The sequence below is a fragment of the Neodiprion lecontei genome, chromosome 7 (genome assembly GCF_021901455.1).
Source record: "Neodiprion lecontei isolate iyNeoLeco1 chromosome 7, iyNeoLeco1.1, whole genome shotgun sequence".
Classification (NCBI taxonomy): Eukaryota; Metazoa; Arthropoda; class Insecta; order Hymenoptera; family Diprionidae; genus Neodiprion; species Neodiprion lecontei.
Genome location: NC_060266.1, coordinates 4,785,764 through 4,799,048, shown reverse-complemented (window position 1 = coordinate 4,799,048; position 13,285 = coordinate 4,785,764). Strand labels below are relative to the sequence as shown.

General features: G+C 36.7%; 2 protein-coding genes and 1 long non-coding RNA gene across 7 annotated transcripts in view; 2 read left to right on the top strand and 1 right to left on the bottom strand.

The window, feature by feature from the left end:
• The window catches only part of LOC107221768 (putative protein tag-53), a 27,001-nt gene extending 20,533 nt beyond the window's left edge, over positions 1-6,468 (top strand). For 2 of the 3 annotated variants that reach the window (XM_046745518.1, XM_046745519.1), the window contains exons 5-9: positions 642-785; positions 876-1,025; positions 1,202-1,583; positions 2,164-2,404; positions 3,440-6,468. In XM_046745518.1, the coding sequence (XP_046601474.1) occupies positions 642-785; positions 876-1,025; positions 1,202-1,583; positions 2,164-2,404; positions 3,440-3,685 (1,163 nt within the window). In that variant the 3' untranslated portion in view covers positions 3,686-6,468. The remainder of the gene's footprint in view (positions 1-641; positions 786-875; positions 1,026-1,201; positions 1,584-2,163; positions 2,405-3,439) is intronic. The other variant, XM_015660889.2, reaches the window with a different exon arrangement.
• LOC124295465 lies at positions 3,821-9,933 on the bottom strand. Its single transcript, XR_006905401.1, has 3 exons — positions 9,808-9,933; positions 9,613-9,662; positions 3,821-3,955 (listed from the first exon to the last, which is right to left on the bottom strand). It is a non-coding gene; the product is annotated as an uncharacterized LOC124295465 (long non-coding RNA).
• LOC107221770 (serine protease easter) lies at positions 9,544-13,285 on the top strand. Of its 3 annotated transcripts, XM_046745527.1 has the most exons (4): positions 9,544-9,591; positions 10,112-10,133; positions 11,024-11,173; positions 11,701-13,285. In XM_046745527.1, exons 1-4 carry the CDS (start codon positions 9,559-9,561, stop codon positions 12,420-12,422), a joined length of 927 nt encoding a protein of 308 aa, XP_046601483.1. In that variant the 5' UTR covers positions 9,544-9,558; the 3' UTR covers positions 12,423-13,285. The 3 variants fall into 3 exon arrangements, with proteins under 3 accessions (XP_046601483.1, XP_046601482.1, XP_015516379.2); XM_046745526.1 differs by lacking the exon at positions 9,544-9,591 and having other exon boundaries at positions 9,933-10,155; XM_015660893.2 differs by lacking the exon at positions 9,544-9,591 and having other exon boundaries at positions 9,995-10,133.

Here is a 13,285-nt window from a genome sequence, read left to right as displayed (position 1 = left end):
AGTAAATCGGTTCAGCCGATTTTGAAATCTCGCGAATACTGCAAAATATGTTACACATGTTTACGTTATTGTCAATAACGTTATGCTTCATATTTATTGATTTTAATCAAACCAATAAATAAATAAAATTTGATCTAGGTACTTTGGAATGCAACGAACCTCGATAAAATTCAATCATTTGTTTTTGAGATATAAGTTTCTAAAGTTGACCTAATTTTTTAGACGTCACACTTTTAAACACTGCTTGTCTTGGGCAGTTTTTCTTTTGCGTTTCAACCAATGCAGTTGTTTTCGGTAACTTACCCTTATTGTGAGAAAAAGAGATGATCTGTATCTACCTTGCGACGATTCAACTCCCATGAGTTGATCAGATTGAAGGTAGTAACGTAGTTAACGTAGCAAAACAGTTACAAAATATTACCATTTTTCAACCTCGGAATAACTTTGAAGTAACCCAGTTTACACAACATCAGTAAACATGTATCGATTTACCAAAAGTTACTGCATTACAGAGAAATTTTTAAAGACTGTTGGATAACAATTTTTACGAAAAACGAAACGCTGCCTCAACTCTACAGACTTTAATCTCGTGTCAAGCGTGCATTCTAAAATGACAAATTTTAGTTCGATTCTTCTTACAGGTTGTCAGTGCAACGGGCACAGTACGTGTCTTCCAAACAGTAGCGTGTGCATCCAGCCATGTGCGAACTTGACGCACGGACCTCACTGCGACAAGTGTGTTCCAGGATACTTCGGCAGTCCGTTAAACGGTGGCACTTGCCAACGTAAGCTCATTCCTGCCGCTATAGTGGATAAACGATTACATAAAATCCAAAGTTTAGCGCAGCGTAAGAGTCTAAAGTTTTGTTTTACAGCCTGCGCCTGCAACGATCAAGGCACTCAATGCATCAGTGACTCCGGAAAGTGTTTTTGCACAACAAAAGGCATCACGGGTGATCATTGCGAAAGGTGTGACGTCAATGGTAGATATTACGGCGACCCTACGAACAAAGGATCCTGTTTTTGTGAGTTGAAAATAATCAAGCTCTTCTTCTGCGACAATGAAAATTTAATTTATACAGAATTATCACTATCTTGAGAACAATCGACCGAATAAAAACTCCACAGTTATAATTGATTCGTTGTTAATTTTTGGTGGGTTTCGATTCATGTTCTAACAAAATTTCGACATCGTTCACAGACAATCTGACGATCGATTATCAGTTCACGTTCAACCTGAGCAAGAAGGAGGATCGTCACTACACTGCTATAAATTTTAAAAATTCACCGCCAAAGTCGGATGTGGATGCTGATTTTTCTATAACCTGTTCCGTTCTTGCCAAAATGAATATCACAATACAGAAAGCCAACAGTCCTGAGAAACCGTTACTCTCCGGAGCAAATTGTACGACGTACAAACACAGATTCAGCAAGGCTGAATACAATTTTGGAAGCGAGGACAACAATACTCTGACCACCTTCTACGTCTACGTTTACGACTTTCAGCCACCACTGTGGATTCAAATTTCATTTTCACAATATTCTAAATTGAATCTTCAACAGTTTTTCATCACATTTTCTACGTGAGTATTTTAAATTCAAATTCAACCGTTCAATTATCGGATTAAACATTACTAAAATTATAATCACACGTGGCATGAAGAATGAAATTTTATCCCTTTCATAACAAACTATTGTTCCCGCTTAAAAGTTGATCAAATCGAGTCTATATTATCGATACACTCAGTTTTATGAAGTTTTATATACCTGTAAACTATTAGATTCGAACAAGGTATTTTTGCATACTTCTTACGCTTGCAAGTCGATACATTAAAAATTTCACAAAATAACCAATTTCAAATTATATATAATTGTTGTGAAAATAAAATACGCAATTATCTTGTGGTCTCATGTTATGGACGGTCAATCCTGAAGCATTCACTTTTCTTTGCGAAGAAAGTACAATATTACATATTTGAAATTTCCATATTTGTCAAGTCGACGAGGACGAGAAAAAAAAGCTAAATAAACCAACGTTGAAATTGATTGTCACAACATGTACACGTCAGTGTGATTTGGCTTTGAATTTATTGGGCGACGTAGTTGATGTTGGGAATCTTTTCTTTTGATTTAACCCTCAGGCAGTACTAACTTGTAAACTAGAGAATACATGTCCCCTTACAGATGTTTCATGGCATTACTTCTCGTCGCCGCTGTACTTTGGAAAATCAAGCAGAAATATGACATGTACAGAAGACGACAGCGTTTACTCGTCGAGATGGAGCAAATGGCGAGCAGAGCCTTCAGCCAAGTCCTTGTCGAGATTGAACGTCGAGATATCGAACCGGTCATAACTGAGCGAATACCCAACACTGAGATGAGTAATACTCGGAAGAAGAAAAAGGTAAAATCTCTAAGAATTTTGGATAGTAGAAAAAATAATAGTAGAATGTGGTTTTTAATAAATTGCTGCCGATCATAAGATTCTTACTTGCGCTTTGAGGCGTGAAGTGAATTTTCATTTACGTGAAATGTATTTTCAATTGATATTTTCTAATCAACGAGTTTTAACATACGATTAGACAGCTCAGAAAGTACAGAACAAATATTGATGAACATAATTTTAAACAAAACAAACTCCAATGGAATAAATTGAATAATCGAATGTCGTGATGTGAATTCTTATATTTTACCCATTTTTTTGGAAGGACGAAAGACAGAAGTATCATGTAAGTTTGAAAGTGCGAATGAAGTTCACTCAGTGGAATTTAGTTGACACAATATTCCTTTAAAAGGGAAATTTAAAAAAATACAAAAAACTATAAATTTCAGCCGCAATCGCATAATTATCGATTACTTTCAAGAGATCCCAGTACTAAATTATTTCTACAATGAAATAATTGAAACTTTTCAACGATTTTAGCGAACTGGACTAATTTTGATAGTAAATAAATTCTCTATAAATCATTAACGTCATATTTTCCGTTTAGCTTTTCAGGTGATCAAAAAAGCACGATTAGTGAAATCGTCGTGAGTTGTGAACAGTAAACCAATGCGTGAATGAAAAATACCGTTATCAAAAATCTGGTTTTTTAGATTTGCAGAGAATTCATTAAAATTATTTAAAAGCTGCGATTTTTTCATTGTAGAAACGATTCGATAATGGGATCTCTTCAAATTCATCGATAATTGTACAATCGTAGCTGAAATTTATAGTTTCATTACTGTTTTTCTGTGTCAAGGAAATATTGCTTTCAACTAAATTCAACTCCATTAAGTTCAGTTGCACTTTCAAACCTTTGTTACGTGATATTTCAATCTTTACAGCTCTTCGACTGGACGACATGTTCGATACATCCTCAAACGTCGTTAAGCCATACTTGACTCGATTTGATTTCCAAAAAATCGTTGGAACAATAGTCGATTCCTGATTTTTCAGGGCGCTCCGAGTCCCATCGCTCTGGAACCGTGCTGCGGAAACAGGGCTGCCGTTCTGTCTCTCCTAGTGCGACTGCCCACAGGTGGCGAAGCCTATACGCCGGCTGGCCAAAGCGCAGGACTCGCAGTGGCGTCCGCTCTTGTAACTTTGGGGAGTCCGAGAAGACCATCGCAAGAGGTGACGACAAAAGAACCGAAGAAATCCCGAAAAAGCGCTAGTCAGCATCCGGATTCGACGTGCATATAGCGATAGCTCCGTGTCGAAACGAGGTTCTCAACGTTCGTATCTCAGCCTGATCCGGGTTTCGGTCAGAATCGAGGTAACTGTCGAATCGTCTCGTCGTATCGACGACTAAATTTCGTCTTTCGTCCAAGAAGTAAGTTCTTCTTCGCGGTTCTCTGAGGTTGTGCGAAGTTGTAGATTCTTCGCTGTATCCTGCGTCTGAGATTGTGTCATCGATGATCCGCGATATGTTGTGGCGCCTTATCGCTTCTGGTGTCGAAACAACAGGCGTACCTTGAACAGTAAAACGTATAAATCTTTCAAACGTATCATATCGCGCTCGTTTCGACGACTTGCCAAGTGAGATTATTTCTTCTAATTGTTAAGATGGTATAGATATTTTCTCAACCTATGATGGAACGCCGTGCGGTTTGTGGCTAGCTTTAGTTTTCAGAGACCCGTAAAGAAATGCTTCCGCTGAATCGTAGACCGTTTCAGTCTTCGGTTTGAAAATCTAAACCCGTCGTAGACATTCCGTCGTTAATTGATTTGCGCAGAACTGAATTAACGGCGATCACTGAACGAGACTCAGATTTCAAATGCGCTGCGATTGGCTTACGCAGAGTCAATTTCTCATCGGAGACTTGACGAGAAAAAGATGCTTCTGAAAAAGATGAACGAGAAGAAGGGGGGATGCAATTGAAAAATTAATTACTCTCTAAACTGAATTAATAATCAGATGTCCCGAAAGGAAAACTAGCGCAGGGGACTGAGGTGAAGTGAATCGTAAAATGATGCCGTCAAGCTGTCGCAAGCCTTAAATAAATCTATACACCCTTGCTCGTACGATGATTATTAATCGTCTGGCAGACGGTGAAAATAGTTTCTTTTTTTCCTTCAAATCAAATCTTCCGTTGGGAATAAACCGCTTGGTTTTAACTATATATTAATCTCAGCAACGTATCTTCAAGGAGAAAGTTGCGTACCGGCAAAGGTGAGACGCAAAATTTGCGTTGTGTGTTCATAGTAAAAAGACAATTTTCACGTTAGCGTATGGAAAAAGTTGAGGGAAGGGAAACGTGAGTCAGGAAAAATTGAAAAGAAAGAAAACACGAGAAAAGTAAGCGCCGGATTCCCAAAGATATCCTCCAATTAATGTATATAGATTATTTAAGAGCAGCTGTATCGGATTGGAGAATGAACTGAACCGTCGAATCTCAAGATTTAGCCTAATCGATGAGAGGATCCTTGATGATTTCTCTCGACATTTGAAAACGAGGAACGGCGATTAATTGTGTCTAGGAGAGATTGAAAATTTGCCAAAACTTTTGAACAGATATTTTTGTTGTTTTCGACAGCGTTGCAATTCTAAACTATGGGACTTGAGGGCGTTGCAATAAGGAAACGATAATCTCGAGATAAATATTGATTTACGCAAGTCCAGAAAGCTAGAACCACAAGATACGATAGCGAAGTATAAACGGCAGAGAAATAGTATATTATGTAATTTATAATACGCGCTGCATCGTCTCTTGTGACAATATTTTAAGACGTAGACATGACACTTCCCTGCATCACATGATATTAGATTACCTTAATTATAGAGACAAACATCCGTACATGCATATATACATACATACATACACGCGTATAGCAATTACATTAATTCAATAACGTATTTGTATATTGGAAATTTTTAATCACTCATTATGAATTAGCGTAAACTATTCGTATGCTTTATATTTTAATAATCCATACTTTAGTTCTCCGTCGTTCTGACGAAAACTTTTCACCTAAATAATTCCAGAATTCCGGACTTTCGTTTCTTTTTTCTTTCATCTTTCATCCGGAGTCGGAATAAAATTTTGTGTTCTTTTTCTTTCGTTCAGACTTTTGCAAAGGCGATATACTTGAACTATTTAACCACGTATCGTTAGTTTTAATTAGATATCTACAATATCTTGTTCTACCGTCAGTCAATAATTGCCCTTCAAAAAAATTCACATTTGTACCGTCAAGGCGATGTCGAATCGCTGGAGCAGTTCGATTTTCGCTCGCGATGCGAAATGTCCATTTCATGATTTTTTACGAATCAAGTCGATTTCTATTTATTGAATATGTGCTCTCACTCATTCGTTCGTTCGTAATTTCACTCGTGATATTAAAAACTTTTTAGCCGCTATCGGAACAAGTAATCCCAATATCTTCCTTCGTTTTTCAAATTTGAATAATTATTTTTTACCCCCACGTATTATACCACAAACCAAGTGTCATTCCGAAAGAAGGCATTTGATTCAAAGATCAGGATTTTTATACTCGTGTTACTTTTTTGTTCGCTTTGAATTTTATTTTATTATTTTATTTTTTTTGTTTTTTTTTGTTTTTTGACTTTTTTCTTCTTGTAGGGTGAAAAATTGAACGTAAGGAAGAGAGGAAAAAAATTTTTTTTTATTTTTTTTTTCTTCATTTCAACAAAACCCGAAAGTACAGTCAGTTTAGTCCTGTGAATACGTCCAGAAAATTTTCAAAAGGATGATTCAACAATTAATTGACTAGGGACACGAGCCCCGGTCTTTCTATTAACCCGATTCTTAGATCTATAAAAGAATAGATGATACGAAGATAAAAAAAAAAAAAAAAATTAAACAGAAAGAAGGAAAAAGAAAAAAAGAAAACAAGTATAAATATGTTGATAACAATTTTTAAAATGAAATCCACTCAGTTTTAAACTTAAGCGTACAGAATATATACACAAGATATTTCGAAAAAAAAAAACAAATGAATAAAAAAACAAGCAACCGAGCAAAGAATGAATGAATTGAGAAAACGAAGAATAAAAATATTAACTTTAAACTAAGAACGAAAAAAACATGAATTAATAGAGTTAAAAAATGGAGAAGAGAAAATGGAAATGTGCAGTAATAGCTGCCGAATACTTTTTTAGGATAAAAACGTCACGTATGTAATAATCGAAATATTTATTTTTATCCGAACGTAAACATAAAGTTTGATAAAATATTAACAGTTAAGTGATACGAAGTATGTAACGAATGGTAAATCTGACATTATACGATAAAAAGAAAGAGTCTGCTAATAGGATATTAAATTGTATTGTCAGTACAGCGTGTATTATTATTATTATTATTATTATTATTATTATTAATATTAATGTTATTACGTTTAATATTATTACTATTGTTAATATCGTAATGAAATTTTTTCTAATAACTCTTAAATTTGAATGAATGAACAGTTTTTTCTTTTTGTTTTTTTTTTTTTACATCTTCGAGTTCAATAATTTCTTTGGGTGCTTATCTGATCGAGTTTCTTCGTGAAGTAAAATTAAAAAATTAAAAAATTACCACATATATGATGAAGATATAAAAATTTATACGGACGGGATCTGTCGCGCTGTGACAATTTTAATAACGCAGCAGCTTTCGACGCGAAATATCTCGGCGTATTTTTATTTATTTTTTTTTTTTTGCCTTAAACCTCCGTACACGTTTTATAATTTGTCGGATTGAATTGTACGGGCTTGAGAGGGAGGGATTTAAAAAAAAAAGAAAAAAAAGTACAACTAATTGCGTAAAATATCCAAGGGAACAACTTAAAAATTTTCCCGGTTGGCTGAAGAATCCCAATTCCAAAAAAAAAAAAAAAAAGAAAAAGAAAAACGCAAACTTTAATTCGTTTTTCAAAAGTATTTCAAAAGTATTCAGTCGATTTGGAGAACGGATTTTTACAGTTCTGGCTACGAACAGTGTTCGTTATCATTTGCTAGCCGGAAACGTCAATGCGTGAATGAAAATAATAATAACAATAGCGATTTATGGTGGATTAGTTCTTTTTTTTTTTTTTGGTTTTTTTTTCTACTAACGTAACTGATAATCGTGTATAGAGAAAAACTATATCAAAAATGAAAATAAATTCATCGCAGAGTGTCAGAGAGACGAACTTTGACTTTTGATAGCCATAACTGAATTATTTCTAAAAATATTTATCCAATTAAACGTTTCGCCTAGAAACCGAGGAAAATCATTTTCATTTAAATGGGCTATTTCCGCTCAACTCAATCAGCCCTTTTAAAATGTTTCGCTTTCGGATACGGAAAAAGAAAAAGGAGGAAAAAAGCATGTTGTAGATTTTTCGAAATAGAGGTATTTTCAAAATTATATTATAATATTCCACAAAGTCGTGACATGTTTTTTTTTTTTTTTTTCTCCAAATCATAGTCAGAGTTCAAAAGCAGTTCGAGATTTTTTTTCCGAAGAATCAAACATACCAGGATATCCGAGATTATGATTTTTCTTTTCATGATATTGGAACTTGACGGTAAAATCAATGAAGAAACGAAGAACTCGAATTTAAAGAAATGCCTTTTTTAATCGAAATATCACGGCTTACTTTAATCCTGTTTGCTTTGTACTTTGTTTTTTTTTTTTTTGTTTTGTTTTTTCTTCTTATTTTGTCAACTTTTTCTTTCGTGTGTAATCAAAATCGAAAAGATAATCAGTGTAAACGATCATTTGAGTTGAGTTTCATGCCCACTTATGTACTTTTTCGTCTGTTATATGAAATTATAAAAATTTACTGCAACGGTCGCGATATTCTTATCTATCAGAAAGTTTATCGATAAAACGATGTGAAAAATTATTGCTAAAAGGCAGGAAAGCTGGTTAAGACGCTATCGATACCGATGGACATAATATTGTGTGACGTGTACGAGGCGACGAGTCTGGCAAGCTTGTGAATCCATGAGAATGCGATCGAAGCGAAAAAAAGACATGAATAAAAAAAGAAAAGAAAGAAAGAATGAAAGAAAGTAGAAACAAAAAAAAAAACAAAATATTTGATTAAATTCACCGTCGAGTGAACATTGAATTTTCAAATTGTATATTCAGTTTTATCTAGTCTGTATACCATAAACGCGTTTTTAACAAAGCTGAGTATAAGAGGCAGCGAACGTCGATTCGCTAAACCTGCTTGATATGCGACTGGTTTTAAACAGAAAAGAGAGCGAGCGAGAGAGAGAGAGAGAGAGAGAGAGAAAGGAAAAAATTATTTGATACCAGGTAAAGAAAATGAAACCAAACGGATTCAAGGAAAGCAGCGGGATTGAAAAGTACATAAGACATAACATATAATAGCTCAACCATTTTAAGACTGGAAAAATGGCATTTCTCGTGAAAACGATATTTTGGAATCATGGCCGTATTTTTGTGGTATAATATTAGACGAAGCGTAAGGAACGAATGTCGAGCGTGTGTATAATTACCGTACCGTATGAATGATGAACTTATTGTATTATAAAAATAAATTTAAAAATAATAATAACAATAATGAAAAAAAAAAAAAGTAAATAAAATAAAAAAATATTGTTTAAATAAAATTGATATACATAATTAGTCGACTAGTGTTTCGTTTCTCCGTTATACCGTTTATGTTTATTCCAGTTTTTGAACGTTATTTCTGTTGAGAAATCAAGGTCTACCAGGAATTCAACTTCAAAATTTATCGCTTTTCCCGATTGCTTAAACTTGTCCGTGGATTCAAAGTGGATTTAAAAAAGAAAAAAATTTTAAAAAACATTCTGTTTCGCTCGGTTAATCGTATGAAACGTAGAATTATTTCATCTGATCATTTTATACACTTGGAACAAACCACCGAATTCACACTAAGGGAAATTTTTAGTTCCGTTTACCGCTCAGTCATTAATTATTTTCAAATATAGTTCCAGGTAGAAAATGAAAATTTGTTTTATAGCCGTTACCTACTAACTGTTTTATGGCGTACTTATAAAATACTCGATACTCGATTGAAAATACTTTAAAATACTTGAGAGAAAAAAAAGAAAAACATGGTGATCTTTCAACGCATGTCGGAGGAATAAATGTATGATCGATGATGTAACGATCCTTAAATTTGGGGTAAGTGTACCAGTTATTTACCCTGTTCCAATTATTGACCTTTCTTGGTTGCATCTGGTTGTTCCTTGGTTCTAAAATCATCGAAAAATAAATTTGTAGTATCAATTGGTTCTAGTCATCGAGAAATTAACAATTTGTCTCGCCTATTCATGATTTTGGAAAATAAAAGGGTCAATTATTGGGGCTAAACGTTTCAATAACTGGTACTAAGCTTACCTCGTGTATTCGAAATACGATGGATGTTGAATGCATCGTGCCACTTGTTGTTTGAATGGTCGATGACCTTCGTAAGAAACAGGTTCTTTAACTACGCGTCGTAGCGATTATCTGCGTATAAAAGCTTGCTCCGAGTACAAGCCCTCACAACTTCGATAAAGCCGTTGCTTGTGGCTGGTCACTGAAATTAAACTGTAATAATCATCGAGCTTTTCTCTAGTTGCATAGAATTTCTGTCAACTTTACCATGCAGTGTTCGAACAATGGCGCTGTGTTCATACCCGCATTTATACTCTTGTTGCAGGTATTTTCGGCAGTCCAATCGCGTGAGTATAATATTTTACACATGTAAGTGTCGCAGTTGTAACGCTAAAATTAATTACTCACAACGCCATGCATAATGCCAATGTGATCAAGTTTTTCGGTACTCATCTCGGAAACACTCGATCAAAGGACCCCGCAGAATCCTCATGGAAATTAGCTCCAAGTCGAATTGCCTGGACCTTCGGTATGTCATGGTACGTATCCTCCCGATGAAAAGTTCTCGTGGACACAAGTCCAAAAAATCAGTAGTTTTCGGGATACAGGCTTCGGAAGGGGGGTGGATGGATTTTTTGATATCTCTGGATTGCGCGATTTTTACGAATTATAAAGCTTCAAGGGGGACTTGAAATCAAATCTGTCATTCAAAAACTGCACAGCCGATTCGCAGAGACTCCGCGCAGGCGTGAAAAACGGGACAACTCGATTATTGCATTAGTCGAAGAGTCTCGTTCTTCACGCGAAATCTGACGTCCCAGCTCCTTCCGGTAAACCAGCGAGTTCGCGGATGGAATCAATCACAGCTTCCTGCCTGTCCTTGAGAATCAACCGTAAAGTTTTTCGAGCGATTTGCTTGATTTCAAGTCCCCTTGAAGTTTCATCGTTCGTGAAAATCAGGAAATCCATAGATGTCGAAAAATCTGTACACCTTTCTTCGGAAGCCCGTATATCGGAAACTACTGATTTTCGGGACTTGCTTCCATGAGAGCTTATCATCGGGAGTATACGTTCTATAACATACTGAAAATCCAGCCAATTTCTATAAGGATTCTGTGGGGTCCTTTCTTGCTCATAGACATAATATCTACTATCACGTAACGTTATACTTGTGCGGACTTCGAATTTAATATCCACGATTTACCATACTACATATCGACTCTCCCTCCTGTTACAGGCAGCTCACGAAATGTCACTACCGAAGATCATTCGTCAACTGAACTTCTTTCGCCTGATTGCGGTAGAAATTTAGGCCAACCGTTACGCGATGGATCCAAGACTGAATTATCCGAGTTTCCATGGCTAGTCTTGGTGGAGTTTATAGAACGTAAGTGACCTCAACGAACTAACGATATCCAAGATCCTCGCATGTCTTCATCGAACGTTTTTCAAGTGTCTCAAAATCCTCTTACAGAAATCATTCAATAGTTCCCGCAGTCTTATAGTCCCTTTATCCTCTCCTCTCATCTTCACCGAGTCAACAGTTTAATCTCTTGACTGCAACTAGCGATTCTTCTACCGGAATTATGTCTTTCCATCCCAATCCAATCACTCTCCTCGAGCCAACTCCTTTACACTCACCACTGTCATAATCGAATCACTCGATCATCATCAACAAACCAACTATACCATTTGAATCGTATGTCTCACCCTTAAATCCGATCCCTTCCTTCTAATATCATGTCCTGCATTGGTAGTAGTGGCAAGTAAATGGGAATAATCGACGTGTACGGACCTTATAACAGCCAAATAACACCTTGGTGGTGGTACCTGGTCTCTAAGTATTTTTCTGTACTGAGAGTAATTTTTATTTCCGATTACCGCTCAGTCCTTGACTATTTTCGATGCTTTCAGCCAACGGCCAGGTGATGATAACGTGCAACGGAGTGTTGATCAGCAAACGTTACGTGATGACCGCCGGTTATTGCGCTAGGAGAACCGAGGCGCCTTCGTCAACAACTCGGAACCAGATGACCGTTCGTCTTGGCGAGTACGATTTGGTCAAGAAGAAGGACTGCGTGCAGACCATGAACGGCAGTGAGTCGTGCTCGGATGACCCAACGAGGATCAATATCGAGGAGGTGACAGTCCACGAGGACTATTCGCCAAACTTACCGGAACAATGGGCCGACATTGCGCTTCTGAGACTGTCGCAGGACGTGACATTTACCAAATACATTCAGCCTGTCTGTCTTCCGTCGAAATCGGCGACTGCTGATGAGGGCGAGTTCTACGTGGTTGGCTGGGGCCGGACGAAGGATTCCAAGGAAAATCTCAACCCTGAGAAGCTGAAATTCAAGCTTCCAACGGTTGACTTTGAGCGATGCTTAAGCCTCTTTCCAATCGTTAGAGAAGGTCAATTCTGCGCTGGCGGTGCATCGGCGGATAATTTTTGCATGGGTCACGGAGGCGCTCCTTTGATGAATTTGGAGAAGACCAACGACGGAGAGACGCGATGGACCGTTTCGGGCATAGTTTTATTCGGTCGGACTAATTGCATCGGCAATGACTCGCCGGAGGTCTACACTAAAGTAGCTCATTACGTACCCTGGATACTCTCGAAAATTAGGGCATAAGTCCGTGCCGATTGACTAACGAAATCGAACATCTTATATGACTTTTTATTCAAGGTGTGTACCTGCAATGTCACGGAATATCGGCGTTAATTGAAATGCGTTGTCAAAGCTTGGAACAAATCTTTGTATCTCGTGATGAAGCTAGCGAGATATTTTTTTCTTTTTAATTAAAGTTTAAACGTTTTCGCATAAAATCTTTGTACTATGAAAGTAATTAATAATAAAGGTCAAGAACTAGGTTAATCGTGAAAGTAATTGAGTCGAACCAAACAAATAAAAATTAACGTTGAAGGGGTTCAGTCCGTACAGTCTGCTCCAAGAGTACAGGCTTATGGGGGGTGATGGATTTTCACGTTTGTGAACCGAATAATGCATAAATATCGGATTATAGTTGTACATTTTTTTGCGTTAGTTTTGTTATCGTTAATGAACGAGTTTAAGTTAACCGCTGAGAGATGATTTATTATTAACCGGGCTATGTATGGCGTTTCGTGTTATGGGATGAACATCAAACGTAGTCACAGTCACGCTGGATTCGGGACGGGGTTGTTGATAAACAAGACGGGTAGCGATCGCTGTAAGCTGATAGCGAAGAACAGTCTTGGCCGGGCAACGAGACGGATCGTTCTTGATCTCGTGACTGTGAATTCGTAGACTTTCCGGTAACAGCCAGAAAACTAATTTTCATTTTTTACCTAGAACTGTATTTTGTCGATCGTGGTAAAAAATGAAAATAGTCAAGGACTGAGCGGTAACCGGAACTAAAAATTACTCTCAGTGTATCGAGAGCAAAATCCTTTCGTGAATTCATAACCGGCAGAGAGTGTCGATGTGTATAATAATAAATACAATTATATCAATCA